The sequence below is a fragment of the Lampetra fluviatilis genome, chromosome 14 (genome assembly GCF_964198595.1).
Source record: "Lampetra fluviatilis chromosome 14, kcLamFluv1.1, whole genome shotgun sequence".
Taxonomy (NCBI): domain Eukaryota; kingdom Metazoa; phylum Chordata; class Hyperoartia; order Petromyzontiformes; family Petromyzontidae; genus Lampetra; species Lampetra fluviatilis.
In genome coordinates, this window is record NC_136288.1 from 15,205,637 (window position 1) to 15,227,918 (window position 22,282).

Genomic DNA, 22,282 nt, shown 5'->3' on the forward strand with positions numbered 1-22,282 from the left:
GGTAATGTACAGGTTGTGCAGCTTGGTTATTTACATTTTTTTGAGCATGCCCTTAAGTGTTTAGAACTGCTTTGTGTTTAGTTATCCTTCCCCCGCACCGATTTGCACGGTTGGCAACGGTGTGAAATAAGTTATACATGACCACAATGGGTTCTGAGCAATGTATTTTACACGCCAGGGTTCCTTTAGCCAGATGGTAGTGTATGTCTGCAATCAAGCACGAGAGGCGGCGAGTGTTGAATCGCACAAACGTGAAACTCCTTTACCGTGGGCATTGAAGTTCCATACCCTGGCTTGGCAGGACAATGCGGCACTCCCATTCTGTACGGGACGATCCCGACGCACACTTGGGGTTTTATTTGGATGCTCCATTTCCCCCCCACACTTGAATATGAATTGGCTTAAAGCAGCTTCATATAGAGAGCTGCAGAGCTGGGGCGATTGTTGGCACCAGCTCAATGCATGCCAGTGCCGCTTGTTCGAGTCAGGGAATACTGCGGTGGCGCGCTACGAGTTGAAAGTATTACAATTTGCAATGTAGATTGTAAAGTTAATTGTGATATTCTGGGTTTAAATATGAAACGTTAGTAAATCAAACCGAGTGTCGTGTGTTGTAAGGACGGCTGCAATACTGTAGTTTGTACTTGATTGCGTTTAAGCGCCAATACTCCACGTGGAATTGAAATGTGATTAGATTTCATCACATCTTTCCAGAAAATACTCGAGAAAATATCACACGAGCCTGAATGGTCGAGCCAAACCCACAGCAGTCACCTTAAACCCGAGCCCCATGAGACTCACAACGAAGCCTAAACTTAAGAATTTAAGTCGTACATCTACCCTACCTCTTCTCATAACCTCGTGGTATAGTTACACCTCTGACTAATCCTACCTCTCGTCGTATCTGTCCCCGTATCGCGAACCTCATCCTGACCTTTCAACCCCAACCTCTCCCCTGCCTCTTCCTCTTGTGTGAGTGACTCGCAATTGGAGGATTTATTCGTTAAAATCCTGTTCGGGGTCATAAAATTAGTTAAAGTTTTGGGAAGTCAATCGTGGTTCTATGGACAGTCAATCGTGGTTCTATGGGAAGTCAATCGTGGTTCTATGGGAAGTCAATCGTGGTTCTATGGACAGTCCATCGTGGTTCTATGGACAGTCAATCGTGGTTCTATGGACAGTCAATCGTGGTTCTATGGGAAGTCAATCGTGGTTCTATGGACAGTCAATCGTGGTTCTATGGACAGTCAATCGTGGTTCTATGGGAAGTCAATCGTGGTTCTATGGACAGTCAATCGTGGTTCTATGGACAGTCAATCGTGGTTCTATGGACAGTCAATCGTGGTTCTATGGACAGTCAATCGTGGTTCTATGGGAAGTCAATCGTGGTTCTATGGACAGTCAATCGTGGTTCTATGGGAAGTCAATCGTGGTTCTATGGGAAGTCCATCGTGGTTCTATGGACAGTCAATCGTGGTTCTATGGACAGTCAATCGTGGTTCTATGGGAAGTCAATCGTGGTTCTATGGGAAGTCAATCGTGGTTCTATGGACAGTCAATCGTGGTTCTATGGGAAGTCAATCGTGGTTCTATGGACAGTCAATCGTGGTTCTATGGACAGTCAATCGTGGTTCTATGGACAGTCAATCGTGGTTCTATGGACAGTCAATCGTGGTTCTATGGACAGTCAATCGTGGTTCTATGGGAAGTCAATCGTGGTTCTATGGACAGTCAATCGTGGTTCTATGGGAAGTCAATCGTGGTTCTATGGGAAGTCAATCGTGGTTCTATGGACAGTCAATCGTGGTTCTCTGGACAGTCAATCGTGGTTCTATGGACAGTCAATCGTGGTTCTATGGGAAGTCAATCGTGGTTCTATGGACAGTCAATCGTGGTTCTATGGACAGTCAATCGTGGTTCTATGGACAGTCAATCGTGGTTCTATGGGAAGTCAATCGTGGTTCTATGGACAGTCAATCGTGGTTCTATGGGAAGTCAATCGTGGTTCTATGGACAGTCAATCGTGGTTCTATGGGAAGTCAATCGTGGTTCTATGGACAGTCAATCGTGGTTCTATGGGAAGTCAATCGTGGTTCTATGGGAAGTCAATCGTGGTTCTATGGGAAGTCAATCGTGGTTCTATGGACAGTCAATCGTGGTTCTCTGGACAGTCAATCGTGGTTCTATGGACAGTCAATCGTGGTTCTATGGGAAGTCAATCGTGGTTCTATGGACAGTCAATCGTGGTTCTATGGACAGTCAATCGTGGTTCTATGGACAGTCAATCGTGGTTCTATGGGAAGTCAATCGTGGTTCTATGGACAGTCAATCGTGGTTCTATGGGAAGTCAATCGTGGTTCTATGGACAGTCAATCGTGGTTCTATGGGAAGTCAATCGTGGTTCTATGGACAGTCAATCGTGGTTCTATGGGAAGTCTGCCCCCCACCACAGGAATGTGACATTTCGGCCACTTGGCTGCGGGCTCCGAGCAAGAATCTGCCTGTTTACCGCGGGCCCCAAAGCCCCTCCCCTCCCCCACCGTCACCCCCCCCCCCGCGCTGTTAAATCCCACCCCGCGTCACGTGGGCCGCTGACTGCAACAGCAGCAGCCCGCGGGGCCCGCGGATCTTCGTGCGCCGCGCATTCTCCCCTCGCTCAGACGCGGGCCCCCCGTGTCCTGTCCAGCAGACCCCCTTCCCAGCTCCCCCCAGCCCCGTGTCCTGGCCAGCAGAGACCCCCCCCCCCAGCCCCGTGCTCTGGCTCCTCCTGCACCCCCTGCACCGCCTCCTCCAGCTAAAGTGCAGAGCAAAGTCCGCGCGGCCTTGTCCGTCCCAACCTCGTCTCCGTCTCGACCTCGTCTCCGTCCCGACCTCGTCTCCGTCCCGTCCCAACCTCGTCTCCGTCCCGACCTCGTCTCCGTCCCGACCTCGTCTCCGTCCTGACGTATCTGCCTTCGTAGCAACCTCGTCTCTGTTTGAACCTCGTCTGCTTCAACCCCTTCTCAACCTCACAGGTACCCAACGGGGCGATGCAGAGAAGCGAATTTAGCTATCGCACTGCAACATCATCATCACCATCACCCCATCACACCTCAACATCATCACCTCAACATCACCATCATCACCTCGCCACACCTCAACATCATCACCATCACCTCACCACACTGCAACATCATCATCACCTCACTACACCTCAACATCATCACCATCATCACCTCATTACACTGCAATATCATCATCACCATCACCACACCGCAACATCATCATCACCACACCTCAACATCATCATCACCTCAGCACACTGCAACATCATCACCATCATCACCTCACCACACCTCAACATCTTCACCTGAGGACGGCTGCTTGCGTTGTGGCCGAAACGTCGTGAGAATTGTTTCATTTTATTATGTTTTATTTTTATTATTTTATTACTTCCCTTCTACGTGACTTTACCGAAAAAACCAAGAAGATGACCTCAACATCACTTCACATTCCCATCATAATCACCTCGCCATCACCTCAAACTCCTAACCATCTCACCATCATCACCTCACCACACCTCAACATCACCTGACATCATAATCACCTTGTATCACGTCATCACCAGCTAATCACCTCATTACCACCCAACTCCGCACTGTGTCACCACCCGGCATGGCGCCCTCGCCCGTTCTTGCTGTGGCTGCTGCCACAGATCTTGGCGCGCCATGTCCCAGCGGAGACGCTGAGGTGCAGCTCCGGGCACTTGGAGGGACCCCCCCCACGGCGCTGCTGCTGCTGCCGCCGCCGCGATGCACTTCTCCATCCCCGACACGGAGGAGTGGGCGGGCGAGGCGGCGCGCTTCGTGGTGAGCGCGGTCGGCAGCGGCCCCCTGCGCTGGCGGTGGCCGTGCCGACGGATTCCTTCCCTGGCTCCGTTTGATCCCCGTAGCGGCACTTTTTAAAGTTATTATCCCACCACCTGGATAACCACTGAATGCTGACATCACATGCCCCAAGGGGCCGTCCATATATGACGTCACGCACCTGGGGGGGGTCAGACATTTGTGACGATGTGTGACGAGGGGGGGGGGTGAGAAATGTGACGTCGCATCAAAATGCGCTACTTTAAATAAATATAGAATTGTTATAACAACACTGATTGTTATAACAACACTCCTACAACATCAGAGTGCAGCGCCACATTGAATACGCACTACAATGACAATAGTTTAAAGCGATTTGAAGCATGTTTTAGTTTCAAAATGTAAATATGGTTTGGGGGGGGCAGAGCTTTGTGACGTCATATTTGAGGGGGGGGGGTTTGATTTTTTGTGACGCCGTGTGACATCCTTTGAGATCAACATTTGGACTTTGCCTTTAACGTTGGAGTGGACTATCCCATGGTGAACACATCTGCCAGTGTCTGCACTGCTCACTGCAGTGTTTGTATCGGCATGTAGCATTCTGATGTTCCCGTGGAGATGAGACGTGAGGCGGAGTTTCTCATTCGTTGAGTTTGTCTCGACGAGGGTGCGATGCGACGGGACATCATCTATACTGAGAGTAAATGTATAAACGATGTTGAATCAAACATGAATTTAGGGTTTGAGCTTTTTGACTGCTGGAATGGAGGCTGCTTGGCTACGTACAGTACGAAAGAATTTCAACATAAATGCAATCGCATGTATTGTCGGCTAAGTGGCCAGGAGATGACAGTACACCAACTCGATAACACTACGGTACAGCATATACAACGAAAATATAAATTAGGTGCCGTTTCTGCCAATGGACCTTAAATCAGATGAATAGAGAGGCCAGAGAAAATAAAGTGGGTAAGAGTTGGAGATCACTACACACAATGGGGCCAGGATAAGAATATATTTCCTCGTGATGAATAGTCTTTAGATTGGCACATTAATAGTTAACTATTCATAGATAGCGAGTAACAGACAACCCCTTTAATTACAATAAATGTATAGTGGGTTCAATTGAGGTGCACACTTGATCTTGGAGGCAACACATTTATTAGCTACGACTACTGGGCAGGGGCGGTTTCTTCATTAGGGCGATTGAGCGACGCACCACCAATGTCATTCAACCACAGAGTCACGCTAGCCGTCACTGTGCCTCTGGATATAGTCCAATCAGCGTCATGCTACGTTCTGTGGAGTACCGCCTCTTTTTGGGCGATTTCCCTCCAGCTGAGAATCGCCCCGAGTGGTCCCATAGACTTACATTCAAAGATGTTTTTTTTTCGAACGGGGGCGCTGCAATGCATTCTCTATGGCTTCCGGGAGGGCTCGCCCTAACGTGCTTACGTCATCATACGTGCTTACGTCATCATACGTAAGCACGTTTCATCCAACAATATTATTTGTCGCCACCTAGTGGAATCTTTAATAAAAGAAACTTGAGTGGTTTGTTTTAATAGTGAGTATAGAAACAAACAAGATGTATTGTAAGAGTCACTTTATTTTTCATTAATATTAAAGAAGTGAAGTTGCCTTTACATGCTTAAGCTGTTAATTTATCCATTGGATGGGTGGACCTTATCCTTATCAATCATCCAGACATTTGCCCCCCCTGAGAGATTTTGCAGGAGCCGCCACTGCTACTGGGTGACTATTAACATTAACAGGGTGGTGACCACCACGGCTGACTATGCACACACTGGACGGGATAACGACTACGTCGGACCAGGACAGCGAACACGCTGCCTGGTCCACGTGCGTGAAGACCGAGGACCCAGGGTCGAAGACGGAGGATTTCTGATCACTCTCGGGACTCGGCCTTGATGGGCTGCCGCGTGGCCAGGCTCCGCCCTTGACCACGCCCCTTTACAGATCCTTCTCATAGACTCGGGGCCCACATCACGTGTCCCTCTCACCTCCTCTTTGGCCCTCGTTACCGCCTCGTCCGGTCACGTGCCCTCTCAGATTCACCCCGACTGTTATGTCCTCACCCACCTCTCTCTCTCTCACTGCCACCGGGAGGGACTATGCTCTCTATTGAGCCCTTCCATGGCATACTCACTCTGGTGCGAGAGAGAGGCTCCGCACATACAGGACCACTCTTCACTCGATACTGTCGTGACACTATAGTGACACCATTTATGTCACTACAAATGTATTAATGCATACACATCTGTATACGAAGTATAGTTTATAAAATATACTGGTACGTTGCATTATGGGTATCCCTGTTGCAGTGAGGTTAACACAATAATCAGTGTGGGACTATGGCTCGCCTCTTTAACGTTAAGTTGAATGGTGAATAGATATATTAAAATGGGTGTTCTGAAATGGTGGGTTTGATGGTGATGGTTTTATGCCAAATTCCACAAAAGATGGTTTGAACCAGATACAAATCTTAGCGAAGTGGCCAAAACCTATCGCCTTGGCAATTTGTCCATTGTTGATGATGGAGACATTGGCATGTGTTCATCAAAAACCAAACCAAAGAGATATTTTACAACAAGTCAATATGATCCGATGTGATCGGTTGAATCTGTGGTGAGTTTTTTCCCCAAAAGTATTTTATTTGTGTTAATTTAAATGACACGTGATCAGACAATATTGTCCTTGATTCCTGTTTATACGTGCGTGCTTTCAGACCTACAACATCCACGTGAATGGCGCATTACACTGCCGCGTGCGCTACAGCCAAATGCACGGCCTGCATGAGCAGGTGAGGCCTGGAGGTATCATGGGTAGACATGTGGTGCACACAGTGGTAGTGGTGGGGCTGCAGTTGAAAAGACATCAACAATTGCACACAATCTATCCAGCGTGTGAAGTGTCACTCTAGCAGTGTAAAATGGCCCCTCTCCTGGCTTTTACACGAGAGTGTGTAATTATGTTGGTTTGTATGTGTGAAGAGGAAGTGCAGTCGTTTGCTCGCTGGGTTACGAACCCAGCGACCAGAGTTGGATTCCCACTCATGGCCAACACCAGTGACATATCTGAACCAGTTCTGAGCCTCCCCTAGGTCGACTCAGCCTCAGATGAGTAACTGGTGCGATGTGTAAAAGGTGGCCAAACGTGGTGTTTGCCACCCACCCCCTCGTGTGCCAACCCGAACTTCATAGAGGCTCACTCACAGCACATGCCCCAACAGTCTGTTAAAGGCTGTACGGGAGTCGCGTTTTCGTGTATGACAAGGAAGGCAGCAGTTACTGACTAGGGGTCTGTGTATGAGGGGTAAAACCTGGAAATGTGAATCAAATACCGCGTTCACCACTGATGGTAGCAAATATCGAAAAACATTAACATCAAATTATTGAGTCATTGGCAGTCCAGTAAAAATGTGGATACTACTTGATCCTTCTGTATGGGATAGAGTGTTTCCCCCTTGCATTCGTGGGTTTTCTCCGGATGCCCTGGTTTTCTCCCACATGGTTGATAACACCTGAATATATAGAGGATCGCAAAGCTTGGGTATTTGTTGGTGCCAGCTGATCATGTGGCTGTCTTCCTGCTCGTCTATGGTTCCTTCCGTCTCTGAGTTGTTATCTACGTCTTGAGAGTGAGCGAAAACTTTTTGCGTTAAACATTGAAATTATGCTGGTGATGTGTTCAGCTGAAGAGATGTTCAGGAGGTGGAGTGGGGCAGATGTTCCCACCCAAGCGACTACTGCCACTAAGCTCTGCCCAGGTGGAACAACGGAGAGAGCTGCTAGAACGCTACATCCAGGCGGGTGAGTAACAGGAGATCATATTCTCTGGAATTAATCGAGTACTTTTGAGTCAAAAGTGAAAACCGGCTGCTCAAATGCACATTAAAGTGGTACTCAAATGCTATATACAGCCCTGAGCCAGTGGAGGAAATTCTACATTCCTATGATTGTGGGTGAGTATCCATAGGACAACCACTGTTGACTTCCCCACAAAATGGTACAAATTTTTATTGATCCGAATGGATGATGATAGACTGAATCAGCCTGCCACCAGGATTCTAATTTTGTAACCTGATTGCGAACGGCTCGCTCTGACGCTTGGTTGCCTGGTTGCATTGAGTACGAAGCTTCATCGTTTATTTTTTGTTAGTCATTGCGCACTACTTGAAGTTGTGTAACGTTTTCTGTTTAGCAGTCTGCACACAGTGATGGTGATTTCAGATTGTAGCTATGTGCTTTTATGTGTGTCTCAATGATGTGTTGTTAGAATGCACAACCATCCACATCCGTGCATTTCTGTTATATGTGCAAAGTTTTGTGGTTTGTTTGCAGTGAGCCAGGACCCAGTGCTGGGCACCAGTGAGGTATTCCACAGCTTCTTGAGGAAAGCTCAACAGGTAACTCCACTGCTTTATAATAATCGATATGTATATGCGGTCACACAGTGCCTGCTGTAGTTGGTGATGAATGCTGCATTGTGAAGTGAAGGTGGTGTTGATGGCGGCAGTGAGGGTGCTCCGCCTTCGACAATTCATGTGGTCTCGAGGAGCACCTTGGCTGGCACAAGCACTGCAGTGACACCGTTGTGTTGTTCAATACAGGACACGCAGCAGGTGCCCTCGCAGGCGGTGCAGCTCCAGGTGCTGCTGGCCAATGGGCAGATGGTGTCTGTTCACGTGGAGAGCACTCATCAAACCGACGACATCCTTGAGGTTGGGCACCAGTCACGGCTCCTATTTGAGGTTAAGCTTGCGTTGTGGCCGAAACGTCGTGATAATTATTTTATTATGTTTATTTTTATTATTTTATTATTTCCCTTCTACGTGACTTTACCGAAAGAACCAAGAAGATGAATCCCTGCAGTCACGAAAGCTTTAAATCGAAATTTAAGCTTGAGGAGTTGGGTCAAGCTTCTGATTTGTGTTTAGGTTAAGCTTAGGTATGGTGTTAGTTACCGGTATTGTTAGACTTAGGCTGGGTTAGTGTCGAGTTGAACATGAAGCTTAAGTGGGATTAGTGTCTGGGCTTAGTTTATTTTGAAACATGAGTTGGGCTGTTCATGTAGGTCCCATTGCAGTTTTGCTGTCATCATTGGTTAAACACACTTCTTATTAAATAATTCATCAATAGTTGCATGGCAATTGTTATTATTTTTTCCCAGACAAATCACCATTTTAAAAAGACTAAGAAACTGAATATTAATATTCTGGTTTTCTTTTATCATAACCATGTGGTTTAATAGACCGAATGCTGCTGGTACTGTACATGCATGGTGGTGATGTTTTAGAGGTGGTGGTATGCAAGCAGTAGTGTTGTTTTTAGCGCGCTGCACTACGAACCCGGCAACTCGAGTTTAATTCCTGCTCACGGCCAAAACCAGTGATGATTATCTGAACCGGTCCTGGTCCTCCCATAGGTCGATTCAGCCTAAAATGAGCATCCAGTACAGTATTTAAACATCAGCACTGGGGAGACAAAGGTGGACCGGCATGGTGTTGGCCACCCACCCCTTGTGCACCATACTGGCCTTCATAGGTGCACGCTAAAAGCACTTGCCCCAGAAGTCTGTCTTTGGTGTGGCAAGATAACCAGCTTCCTGAGAATGGGAGTTCTCTGATACATTGCAGGGTGGTCACGTAGCACATCTGCCGGCGTGTGTTGTGTGCAGGCGGTGGCTGCGAAGCTGGAGCTCCCAGAGGAGCTGGTCCATTACTTTGCGCTGTTCCTGGTTCGTGACCGGGGAGGCGGAGCGTTCTCCTGTCGGTCACTCACCACCATACACACCGCTCTCGCACACAGTGATACACTTAGTGCTCGTTGATATGGATGTTGCTCATCGGTACTCGGAACGGCGTGATTGTTTTGGGTGGCACGGGTGCTATGAAGTCAGTGACAGCTCTCAGTGCCTGCCCAGGAGATTAATAAATTAGACTCAGGAGTCCAGTGTCTGGAAACTCTGGTAGATGTTGGCAGCACTTTGTGTAAACGTAATGATCCAGTCTGGTTCTTTTGCTTTAGCTCAAAGTCTTTGCAGAACTATGTTTTTGGAGTGTGCACTCTCCAGCTACTTGACCTTGCCTGACCTGTAACAGAAACGTGGAAACCCATACCAGATTGCTTCCCAACACTCAGTATGTTGAATTTATGAATTTGTACTGTCCTTCAAGTTCACTTCACATCTGTGCCTTAAACTAGCCAACCCCAGTTTGAGAGAACAGATATCTGAAGCATCAACAGCAGCTAATTGCTGGCGATTAGCTGTGCTACGTGGAAACTTGTGAATTTCCACTGCCTCCCGCCAAATGTTTCCATTGCCCTGGTTGGCTCGATGGTTCCTGATACCTGTTTTGAGAGGTTGTTTGGTAAATTAATGGGGATTACGTGACCATGTGGTATTTAAGAGGAGTCGCTTGTATCGGACATGGAAGCGTGGGTCTCATAAAGGAGTCGGCATTTCATCAAGACTAGGGACGTTATCAACACAGAGTAGGGATGCATGCCCTCTATACCTGGGTAATCCGTACAGCAACTGGGATGTATGTTTTGAACATGTGCTTATGTGTGTTGTGTGTATTGTGTGTGTGCTTATACCACCAGTCATCCGCCGGCTGCAGGAGTTTGAGCTGCCCTACATCTCTGTCACAAGCCTCCAGAGCTTGGACTATAAAATAGTTCTCCGGAAAAGGCAAGTGTCTACGTTCCTGTACATTCTCAAACCTTCCATCGCACTTGCTTTAACACTTTGATCAAATAAACCTTGTTTGGATGACTGATACATTACAAATGTCAAATCTTGACTTAAAGCATTCGTGACTGCAGGAATTCTTATTCTTGGGTCTTTCGGTAAAATCACGTAGATAGGTTCCATGAAAATAACAAAAACTACGACGTTTCGATCGCAACACAAGCGTTCATGATAAGGAAGAAAAAAGAGGGTGAGAGCTGCTGAGGCAGACGGTCTTAAAGGTGTAAAATGGGTGTAGCCCAAGGGTCATAAACGAAGTGGGCGGCACTAATGATGTTAATGTGAGAAATTAGCATGTTGATGTAATTGGTCATGTTAATATATTTTCTCACACCCACTTCGTTTAAGACCCTTGGGCTACACCCATTTTACACCTTTAAGACCGTCTGCCTCAGCAGCTTTCCCCCTCTTTTTTCTTCCTTATCACAAACGCTTGTGTTGCGATCGAAACGTCGTAGTTTTTTGTTGTTATTTTTTTACCTATCTATGTGACTTTACCAGCAAAGCCCCAAGAATATTACAACTGTCTTTAATAAAGTTTGTCTGAGCCACAATAGCTGACAACTAAATGATGCCTAATACTCCACGGACTTAAATATTCGTTCTTATAATGTATGTTTCGAGTTGCTCAGCACTGTGCTGTGCACGAGACTCACGAGTGGTAGGTAGTGGTTTATTTTATTATTTTATTATTTCCCTTCTACGTGACTTTACCGAAATAACAAATAAGATGGTAGGTAGTGGGTTCAATGCCTAGCCGAGGGTCAAATTGGTCTATTATCTCATCTCTCTGGAGTCAATACATGAGCGACACTTTATGGAGTTGTTCTCTTGAGACCTACCTCCACCGTGGGGAAACATTAACTGTTGGCCTGGTGCCACAGTTGCAGGCAAATACCGTCTATTGCTTAATTCAGAAGGGAGATGCTGACCTTTGCAACCTGTTGTACTTTGTAAAGTATTTAAAAAAATAAAGTATAAAAATAAGATAGCAATGAATACAATTCTATAATCGAAACTTCCACAGTATAATAATTCAGTTACTCACAGGGGGACTGAATCATAATAAATGGATTCTGCCGCACGCGGCACTTTTGACTGTGCGCACAGCGAGCCTCACGCACATGGCGCACAAATGTGTTTACATTTCTAATTACGGTGCAAACCATGACACACCAGGGCGATACATGTTCCATTTTAACCTCGTTTTTCCAATAGCTATGCAACGCTATAAAAGGTAAGGCATGATGTTCATTCACATGCACATATTTTGTCGATGTGTTACAAGAGATAGTACAGTGGAAATGCGTCTTAACGCAGACACCTGTATAAAGAAAACCTGAGGAGTAGGACAGATGATTCCCTGTAACTGAGTTTTATTTTAATCTCTGTGCATGCACACACTCTACTATTGCAGCTATTGGGACACGGCGTATGATGATGACATCATGGAAAGCATAGTGGGTCTGAACCTGCTATACATTCAGGTACGAGTGTCACCATTGAGACGTGCTGTGCTGCTGCGATGCACTGCCACTGGCGAGCACTCGGCTTGCCTGTCGATGTCATTGCTCTTGGTTTTCAGAAGCATTGAACTCTGTTTCACGCAACTCGATGAGAGTTGCTGCTTGAATGAGCATTGATGCGGTACTTTTCTCCTATTTCCAGTACTTAAACAGTTGTAGTGTATTTAGATGTAAAGCTTTCATAACTGCAGGAATTCATGTTCTTGGTTCTTTCGGTAAAGTCACGTAGAAGGGAAACAATAAAATAATAAAAATATAAAACAATAAAATTCTCACTACGTTTCAACTGCAACACAAGCCATCACACACCTGATGATGATTGCTTGTGTTGCAGTCGAAACGTCGTGAGAATTTTATTGTTTGATACTTTTATTATTTTATTGTTTCCCTTCTACGTGACTTTACCGAAAGAACCAAGAATATAGTTGTAGTGTATGTCGATTGAGGCGCACACACACTGTTGGAGGAGGCAACGCGTTTATTAAACAAATCACTGAACACCGGATTCTGTTGTTAAGTGTGGCTAACTTGCCCTAGGCTGCTCATTATGTGCGTGTCTGTTAACCAGCTTCATCCCCGGAACGAGCCCCGAATCCCCTCGGCGCTCCCCCTTTATCCCCTGGCCCCACCTTCGGCCACGCCCCTTGCTGCATCAAGGCCGGAGCTCCCCGCTTCCAGTCACGTGCCCTTAACTCCACCAATCGAGGCACCCGGCGCCCCTCCAGCACTGTGGCTGGCGCAACACCCAGAGACGTCTAACTGTGTCTCTGCACAGTGATGAAAATGATCCATTCTTGACAGGGTTGAATTTGTCCTCAGGACAAAGTGTTACTAGTTGTATAGAGCTCTGGTAGGATGATGGGCTGAGGAAACCCCAATCATGATTTGAACTCGCACCTTGTGAGCCGCTCGCTTTTCTCCTAAGCCACCTGGCCACTGGTAAGTCCAACTGTGTATGTATGCAGCGTGACTGTGGGGGCAAAGGGTGCCATTGTTTGGCAATTGAAGGGTGTGTGTGGCTGTGTAGGCGGTGAGTGACGTGGAGAGAGGCTGGATTGTGGCCAGCAAGGAGCAGCTCCAACAACTAAAGTCTCTGCAGGACAAGGGATCTAAAAAGGAGGTAGGGTGGGGTGAAGACGAGGATTAGGAAGTGGAGTAATTATCGCGCACCTTTTAATGCATTTTAAGTGACGCTCTGCATGGTAAACGTCATATATAATTTCATGTTTTGTCGACTGTTTTTGCAGTACATCCAATTTTCACAAACTCTCAAATACTATGGGTACCTGCAGTTTGACCCTTGCGTAACGGATTTCCCGGAGAAAGGATGCAAAGTGATCGTTGCTGTGGGGAACAAGGAGTTGAACTTCCGCGTGCTCCTGTCAAGTGACCAGGCCAAGGAGGGGAGCTTCAAGGTCACGCGTATGCGATGTTGGCGAGTCGCTTCATGTGTGACAACTGCTGCCCGGCACGGCGCACCCAGCGTGAGATATAGCCACTACCTATAACACCTGCGTGATCACACCTGGCTCTCTGTCACTGCACCTGTGTGATCACACCTGGCTCTCTGTCACTGTCACATCACCTGCGTGATCACACCTGGCTCTCTGTCACTGTCACATCACCTGTGTGATCACACCTGGCTCTCTGTCACTGTCACATCACCTGCGTGATCACACCTGGCTCTCTCGCACTGTCACATCACCTGTGTGATCACACCTGGCTCTCTGTCACTGTCACATCACCTGTGTGATCACACCTGGCTCTCTGGCACTGACATGGCACCTGTGTGATCACACCTGGCTCTCTGTCACTGTCACATCACCTGTGTGATCACACCTGGCTCTCTGTCACTGTCACATCACCTGTGTGATCACACCTGGCTCTCTGGCACTGACATGGCACCTGCGTGATCACACCTGGCTCTCTCGCACTGTCACAGCACCTGTGTGATCACACCTGGCTCTCTGTCACTGTCACATCACCTGTGTGATCACACCTGGCTCTCTCGCACTGTCACATCACCTGTGTGATCACACCTGGCTCTCTCGCACCTGGCTCTCTCGCACTGTCACATCACCTGTGTGATCACACCTGGCTCTCTCGCACTGTCACATCACCTGTGTGATCACACCTGGCTCTCTGTCACTGTCACATCACCTGTGTGATCACACCTGGCTCTCTCGCACTGTCACATCACCTGTGTGATCACACCTGGCTCTCTCGCACTGTCACATCACCTGTGTGATCACACCTGGCTCTCTGGCACTGACATGGCACCTGTGTGATCACACCTGGCTCTCTCGCACTGTCACATCACCTGTGTGATCACACCTGGCTCTCTCGCACTGTCACATCACCTGCGTGATCACACCTGGCTCTCTCGCACTGTCACATCACCTGTGTGATCACACCTGGCTCTCTCGCACTGTCATATCACCTGTGTGATCACACCTGGCTCTCTCGCACTGTCACATCACCTGTGTGATCACACCTGGCTCTCTGGCACTGACATGGCACCTGTGTGATCACACCTGGCTCTCTCGCACTGTCACATCACCTGTGTGATCACACCTGGCTCTCTCGCACTGTCACATCACCTGTGTGATCACACCTGGCTCTCTCGCACTGTCACATCACCTGTGTGATCACACCTGGCTCTCTCGCACTGTCACATCACCTGTGTGATCACACCTGGCTCTCTCGCACTGTCACATCACCTGTGTGATCACACCTGGCTCTCTCGCACTGTCACATCACCTGTGTGATCACACCTGGCTCTCTCGCACTGTCACATCACCTGTGTGATCACACCTGGCTCTCTCGCACTGTCACATCACCTGTGTGATCACACCTGGCTCTCTCGCACTGTCACATCACCTGTGTGATCACACCTGGCTCTCTCGCACTGTCACATCACCTGTGTGATCACACCTGGCTCTCTCGCACTGTCACATCACCTGTGTGATCACACCTGGCTCTCTCGCACTGTCACATCACCTGTGTGATCACACCTGGCTCTCTCGCACTGTCACATCACCTGTGTGATCACACCTGGCTCTCTCGCACTGTCACATCACCTGTGTGATCACACCTGGCTCTCTGGCACTGACATGGCACCTGTGTGATCACACCTGGCTCTCTCGCACTGTCACATCACCTGTGTGATCACACCTGGCTCTCTCGCACTGTCACATCACCTGTGTGATCACACCTGGCTCTCTCGCACTGTCACATCACCTGTGTGATCACACCTGGCTCTCGCGGCATCAGGGCATCTGCCATGTTAATGTGGGGTTTGTGGTGTCTAGCAGGTTGCTGCATCCAATGGGTTGGTCAGTGCCCCCCCTCTTTCCGCCACCCTTCGGGCCACCACCTCGCCAGCTGAAGTTCGACTTGAACTTGCCTTTGAGTATCTCATCACTAAGGACAAACTCCAGTGGATCAGCATCTCCAGTCAGCAGGTGGGCAATGGCAAGAGATACAGAATTTACTTGGGGAATTTAACACGGTGTGTATATATGTATGCGTGACATGGGAACGCTAATATGAGTGTGTGTCTGTGTGCTGCTCACAGGCTATTATGATGAGCATCTGCTTACAGGGCATGGTGGATGAGCTCATGATTAAAAAGTCAGGAGGAAAGATTCGCAAGGTGAACCAATGCTCACATCACAGTAACACCAAGTTCTCGTGTTCTCATTTCTTTGCATTTTCCCACGTCTATTACCTTAATTGGTTGGTCCAAAAATTTCCCATGGACATGTCATCTTCTCATATTACAAATATCTCTTTGACAATTTCTGCATATATCACATCAGAACGACGCATAGCGATGCTTCTCTAGCTCGATGCTTCTCCATGCTGTATGCTCATATATCTCCTGTGTCAATATTCCACGTATCTTTCAATCTCTTGCTGCACGTGACTAGACTGCTCTCCACATAGCTCGACACTCGTAATGACGTGGTCCATGATGAAGCTGTCGCTATGGTGCATCTTTAGTGAGCACAATGCCATGTGGAGCAGGAGTGGAGTGAGAGGTGGGAGATGGTGATCTAATGAGGACCAGCTGCCGCACGAGAGCACTATGGAGTGAAAGAGAAGCTCTGCAGAGATAGAGATATACGGCATCAGAGAGGCAATGCAAGAGAAGCGGAGTGGGAGACACGTAGAGCAGTAAACACATGTGCTCCTTGGTAGAAAGTAATATTTCCTGATTAAATTTTCTCGATCAGACATTCAATGTATTCAGTCCACTGAAGAGTACCATGTTGAGATTTCACTGTGTTTGTACTTCCACACTGTACATTCAAACATACCAACCTCATAGCCCACCTGTCAGCTCACCTTCTTATTCCAGCCAAATGTCCCTTAAATGCATGGGGTTGGCTGCTCGATTATTTTTCGACGAAGTCTGTGTCACCTACTTTGTGCTCTTTCCTGACGATGTGCCCAGCTCCTCATCTATGCTACTCTATGTTGGTGTTGTTATATGAGGAGTGTTTAGAGGCTATAGAGCCATGTCTAGCATAGAGATCCCCAAAACTATATCCTGTCAAAGTAGGCAGACTTGTTGAGATGCGTGAGGAAAAGAACCGAGGCTTCATGCTGTGTCATTTGGTGCTGCCGCAGATGAAGAGAGGACGACTGAGCAGCCGGGCGGAGTTCTCGAACAAACATTCTCCTCCTCAAGTAACATACACGACCACTACACACGACAAAGCACGCACACACACCGCCACTTACAACCAAACGACTGCATGCACACAACACCAGCAGCCACACATACAAACAACAGCTAGGTGGTGATGATGTCTTTGCACATGGCCTATAATCCAGCACATTGGAGGCAGCGAGGCTTGGTAGATCATCACACAAATTCCCTTTGGGTGTCGAGGTGTCTTACCCTGGCTTGCTCGGAGAAAGTGGTACACAACGATGTGGGCTTCACCTGTTGCTTGTATGCGATAGAGTGTTTCCCAATCGTATGCATGGCTTTTCTCTGGGTGCTTTGGTTTCATCCCACATTGAAATACAGTACTCATTAACATCTTAATATATAGAGAACCACAAAGCTTGGACAATTGTGTCGCCGGCTCATCGCGTGGCGGCCTTCCTGCTTGTCTGTGGTTCCTCATTGCACCTCTGAGTTATTTCCTACGAGAGGCAGTGAATGTCATGTGGCAGCAGTGGGTTACAAGTTGAGATGATAGTATTACAGCCACATAAACAATTACACACACACGTCTCCATAACTGAGCATCAGTGCTGCGTTCAGCCATGCAGTTGCACTGCATCCAGTTACAGTCACCATATTTATTTCCATCTCATGCACACATCCACCAGTGGGAGGGTGACATTTTGAAGGAGTTGTTTCACATGAATTTTGTGTCCTTTTCAGACGTCCCCAGAATCTGCAAAAGAACTCCCCACGGTCAGAGTGTCTGTAAGTTCAGACAAGAATAATTATCTCCACCGTCATTATAAAAAAAAACGGCCTTTATTGGTGTTTGGCTGAGTGTGGTCTTAGATCCTCAAACCAAGCTTCACAATGTAGATGCAATTTTCACAGCACTTTGGTCACATCTTTACCTGACTGCAGCCAGCTGCCTATACAGGCCTGACATACTCTCAACCCAGTGGAACAACATCGCCAAGAGTGGATAACTCTCATGACACCAGTGCAGGAGTGTTGATTTTTGTTAGGGCTTGGCAGGCCGTTCAGGGGATGCAGTAATCAATGAGGAGGCCTTTTGAACGTGCCTCAGCATTGCAGATACAGTAAACCCTATTCGCGACTTGCCGGACTCAAGTATTAGCGAGTGTACATGCCAGACCACTTACACCGGGGAGGAGTGTGCAGATTATTACATTTGAAACTGTTTGCGAGGATTAGGCACGCCCCCTCTGCTGCCTGTGTAGTCTTCAGTCTTACAGTAATCCCGCTCTGAACTCGCTATTGTGTATTAATAAGAACTCGAATGCAATCAAGGAAAGTATAACGGGTAGCGCTCCCCAGAGTGTGAACATGATAACAACATATTTTTTGGGTCTTTCGGTAAAGCCACGTAGATAGATATTTTTTATAATTTTTAATAAAAATATCACTGATATTTGTCTAATTTTACGTGGCTTTACCGAAAGACCCAAAGAATATTAGTTGTTATTTTTGGCTCTCCGATTTTACATTAACAAGTTAAATTTCTCACACTAACACAGCCACCTTTGCGCACCGACCTCGAGGTGGTGGCGGCGGCTCTGCAATCTCACATTAACATGCTAAACTCTCACATTAACATGCTAATCTCTCACATTAACATGCTAAGCTCTCACATTAACATGTTAATCTCTCACATTAACACGCTAATCTCTCACATTAACATGCTAATCTCTCATATTAACACGCTAATCTCTCACATTAACACGCTAATCTCTCACATTAACATGCTAATCTCTCACATTAACACGCTAATCTCTCACATTAACATGCTAATCTCTCACATTAACATGCTAATCTCTCACATTAACATGCTAATCTCTCACATTAACATGCTAATCTCTCACATTAACATGCTAATCTCTCACATTAACATGCTAATCTCTCACATTAACACGCTAATCTCTCACATTAACATGCTAATCTCTCACATTAACACGCTAAACTCTCACATTAACACGCTAATCTCTCGCATTAACACGCTAATCTCTCACATTAACACGCTAATCTCTCACATTAACACGCTAATCTCTCACATTAACATGCTAATCTCTGACATTAACATGCTAATCTCTCACATTAACATGCTAATCTCTCACATTAACATGCTAATCTCTCACATTAACATGCTAATCTCTCACATTAACACGCTAATCTCTCACATTAACACGCTAATCTCTCACATTAACACGCTAATCTCTCACATTAACACGCTAATCTCTCACATTAACATGCTAATCTCTCACATTAACATGCTAATCTCTCACATTAACATGCTAATCTCTCACATTAACATAGCCACCTCAGCGCGCACGCCGTGGAGGCCGCTCACCGATCTTACATTACCATGCTAACTTTTACCTGGCGCCCTTTGATTGGTGGAAAACCCATCACCGTCGCGGTCGTTGCCCACCACTTCCATGAAAATGATCTGCCCCGCCCATGTTGCTGACATTTGGGCTATGCCCTTTTCAAACCTTTATAAACTGTTTGCCTTTAGAAGCTAACCCCCTTTTCCTGATGATGACCGCTTGTGTTGCGATGGAAACGTCGTAGTTTTTTTTGTTATTTTCTTGAACCTATCTACGTGACTTTACCGAAAGACCCAAAGAATATGAATTCCTGCAATCACGAAAGTTTTAAGTCAAGATTTATGATAACAGACAGTTGTTATCAAAAACCTGCATCTCCTGAGGGGTCGTCCTGAATTCCTCACCATTTCCATTGTCAAATTGTCATAATCAAAGATAATTTAAAAAACATTATTCTTAACGTGATTGTAGTCATTGTTAAACATTTATCATTCCTTCCCTATGTTCATTCATACCAGGAACGCAAACCCAATTTTTCTCATTGGATCAAGGTTTCTGCATTCGCGAATTCTGTATTCGTGAATGTTTTCAAGAACGTAATCCTCGCAGATAAAGGGGTTACTGTATAGTGAAAAAGATGAACGCGAAAGTTATGCCACTAGTCATTCTGCTGAGAATGGAGAATATCTTAAGTGTTGCTGTGGTGCAATTGGCCCTTGCTGCCAGTCTGCTTGTGACCATGCAATACTGCACGCATTGACAATTAATGGAATCAGCCATGGGATTGCTTCAAGAGAGTGCAGAGAGCACGATGTACACACCAGGACAGTGTACCTGTAGTTCTGTCCTTGGACCATGGCTCTAGTTTCTAGTCATGAGTTTACTCGGATCACACTTCCATGTCACTGTTACGATTCCATTCTGTATGACCTGTACATAATACAACAGCAAGACGAAGGCAAGTCTCTTTTGACAGTATTCAAGATGTTTAGCACACGTCCATACATATGGTAGGAAGGTCACTAGTAGGTGGCCTGTGGAGAGATGGAACCATACCACATGAATAAAGAAATTGCATCACTAACTTTGGGCCACCATTAGGGATTAGCGCTGCCAAATTCTCGTTTTAAGTGGAGCCACAGTCTCTTGAATGTAATGTGGGTTAGGGTTACAGCTGCTTTGCTGGGGTGGTGTATCATCGGTGTGTTTCTGGTGTGCTTTGCAGAGCAAGTTGTCTTCTATGTCGCTGCGTGGCCTTGCGTGCTCAGCCTCGGTTGGCGGGTTGGCAAGCAGAGGGAGCCAAGTGCGTGGAGGAAGTGGCGACGGCTACTTGGAAAATGATGCCTTTGAGGGGATTGGGGATGATGACCTGTGAAGAGGCATCGTCTCAAGCCTACGACGATCAGGCAGATCGGACAAGCTGGCTTCAATGTTGATATGCCTGGGATCACATGCCGAAACCCACGTTTGCATGAGAGCTTGCAATAAGATATTTAAAAATTAATATTTTTATGACATGTTTTTATAGGAGTGGGAACATGACATGAATGTTCACAGGTCCCTGTAGAGTATATTGAAGTGTGTATGTAAACGGGATGCAAGAATGGCTTTGTGCCCTTCTGCTGCCGCTAATTTTAAGCCTGAGGGGATCATTGATATAATGTATGTACGTATTAAAGTACGTATTAAAGAGTACATATTAAAGCCGGGCAACTTGAGAATTGGGGGTTATGAACATCAACTCAGAATTGCCAGATCATCGGGCTTCCATCACTGCTTGAAATGTCAGACCCCAACAAAGTTATTGTGAGGTGCACGTGCTGTGTCTTCCATTGGCAGAGGTGAGGTTTCTGTTCTTCCAATGGCTGTGCAGTGCAAAGCAGTTGTATGACTTGGCTGCTGTTTTTCAACTGAAAAAGATACCCCATACAATGTGGCTGGTATTACATCCCAAAACGAGGATATTACCTGGATAAACGAGCGTCAATAAAACATCATCTGGATTGTCTGCAACGCAGTGCCGCGGCGTTGTTAGGTGTTGTGCTAATCCTGGCTCTCACGGTGAGAAGAGTCGTGTCCCACTGACACTGCAGACGCGGTCACTGCCCAATTCATCTGGCAAGTACCTTTTGAGTAAATCAATAGTGGTTCTGACAGCCATTATGAATCTCTGTAGAGATATCCAGTAGCTGAGACGCTAAGCTCGGATACCCCAGTAATGGTTCACATGGCCCCTTATTAGTTTCCTGAGAGAGATCCCCGCCTGGGATTATAATGCTGGGATTTCCCTGTAGTGCTGGACGCGTGCTGAAGATGTATACGGAAATAGTGTGGGTGTGCATCCGTCGCCTATTTCACTTCTCTTGTTGCCACATGTTGCGTTGAGGTGTGCAAGTCGCCTTGCTCAGTGTTGTGCCTTACATCGCAGTATTATTGATCGCTACATATCACTGCCATGTGTTGCAAACGACACTTGGGGCTTCGACATTCGTTGGGATCAAACAAGCATCCTTTAGTGCCGCCTTCCCCCGTGCCAGAGACGGTGCAGGGCGAGGTATGGAGCCAAGGGTTGATGGTAACAACGCCGAGGGCTGGTTGTGGTCGAGGGAAGAAGGGAGGTTGGTGCTAAGGGAGAGGACTTGACGTACCATGTGTTGGCGTTTGTACGATGCTTAATTTCACTAGTTACATTTAAAGTGTTTCATACAGTGATGCTGTTACTGATGTAGCTGTAATAATTAGTCGAAATAAATTGCTAGTATTTTAAAAAAATCCCCTCCTGTCGTGTGGACTTGTGTGGTGGTCGCTGTGCTCCAAAAGGTAGAACAAAATTAATGTTGCGTTGATCACCCCCTGCAAATCTACGGTGACCGTGGCTGTCTCGACTCTATAGTGGGGGGGGGGGAACCTCAAACACATTCCTCGACAACACGACCTGAAGAGGAAACTACAGGCGGTGTGTCAACAAGAGCATGTTTATGTGCCATGAACAACAGGTGCTACGAATACGGGCCATTGGTCAAAACGTCGCCCATTACATGTTGACGTTTAGGGTAGCTTTACAGATGGATATGTTGAGTGTTTTTGTTTATTTGCGCTGTT

General features: G+C 46.8%; 1 protein-coding gene across 3 annotated transcripts; it reads left to right on the top strand.

Moving 5' to 3' along the window:
- The first annotated feature begins 2,570 nt into the window (after nucleotides 1-2,570).
- LOC144935938 (sorting nexin-17-like) lies at nucleotides 2,571-21,931 on the top strand. Of its 3 annotated transcripts, none has more exons than XM_078862835.1 (16): nucleotides 2,571-3,014; nucleotides 3,695-3,848; nucleotides 6,595-6,669; nucleotides 7,561-7,678; nucleotides 8,210-8,274; nucleotides 8,479-8,589; nucleotides 9,546-9,636; nucleotides 10,475-10,562; nucleotides 12,040-12,109; nucleotides 13,176-13,268; nucleotides 13,396-13,632; nucleotides 15,460-15,612; nucleotides 15,726-15,803; nucleotides 16,784-16,843; nucleotides 17,553-17,597; nucleotides 20,406-21,931. In XM_078862835.1, the coding sequence occupies exons 2-16, from the start codon at nucleotides 3,792-3,794 to the stop codon at nucleotides 20,553-20,555; spliced, it is 1,491 nt and encodes a 496-aa protein (XP_078718961.1). In that variant the 5' UTR covers nucleotides 2,571-3,014; nucleotides 3,695-3,791; the 3' UTR covers nucleotides 20,556-21,931. The 3 variants fall into 3 exon arrangements, with proteins under 3 accessions (XP_078718961.1, XP_078718962.1, XP_078718963.1); XM_078862836.1 differs by having other exon boundaries at nucleotides 15,463-15,612; XM_078862837.1 differs by lacking the exon at nucleotides 17,553-17,597.
- Nucleotides 21,932-22,282: the final 351 nt, after the last annotated feature.

Coding starts and splice junctions, on each gene's coding strand:
- LOC144935938 (XM_078862835.1), top strand. CDS start 3,792: ATGCACTTCTCCATCCCCGACACGGAGGAGTGGGCGGGCGAGGCGGCG. Junction 7,679..8,209: donor AGAACGCTACATCCAGGCGG/GTGAGTAACAGG, acceptor GTTTGTTTGCAG/TGAGCCAGGACCCAGTGCTG. Junction 13,633..15,459: donor CCCGGCACGGCGCACCCAGC/GTGAGATATAGC, acceptor TGTGGTGTCTAG/CAGGTTGCTGCATCCAATGG.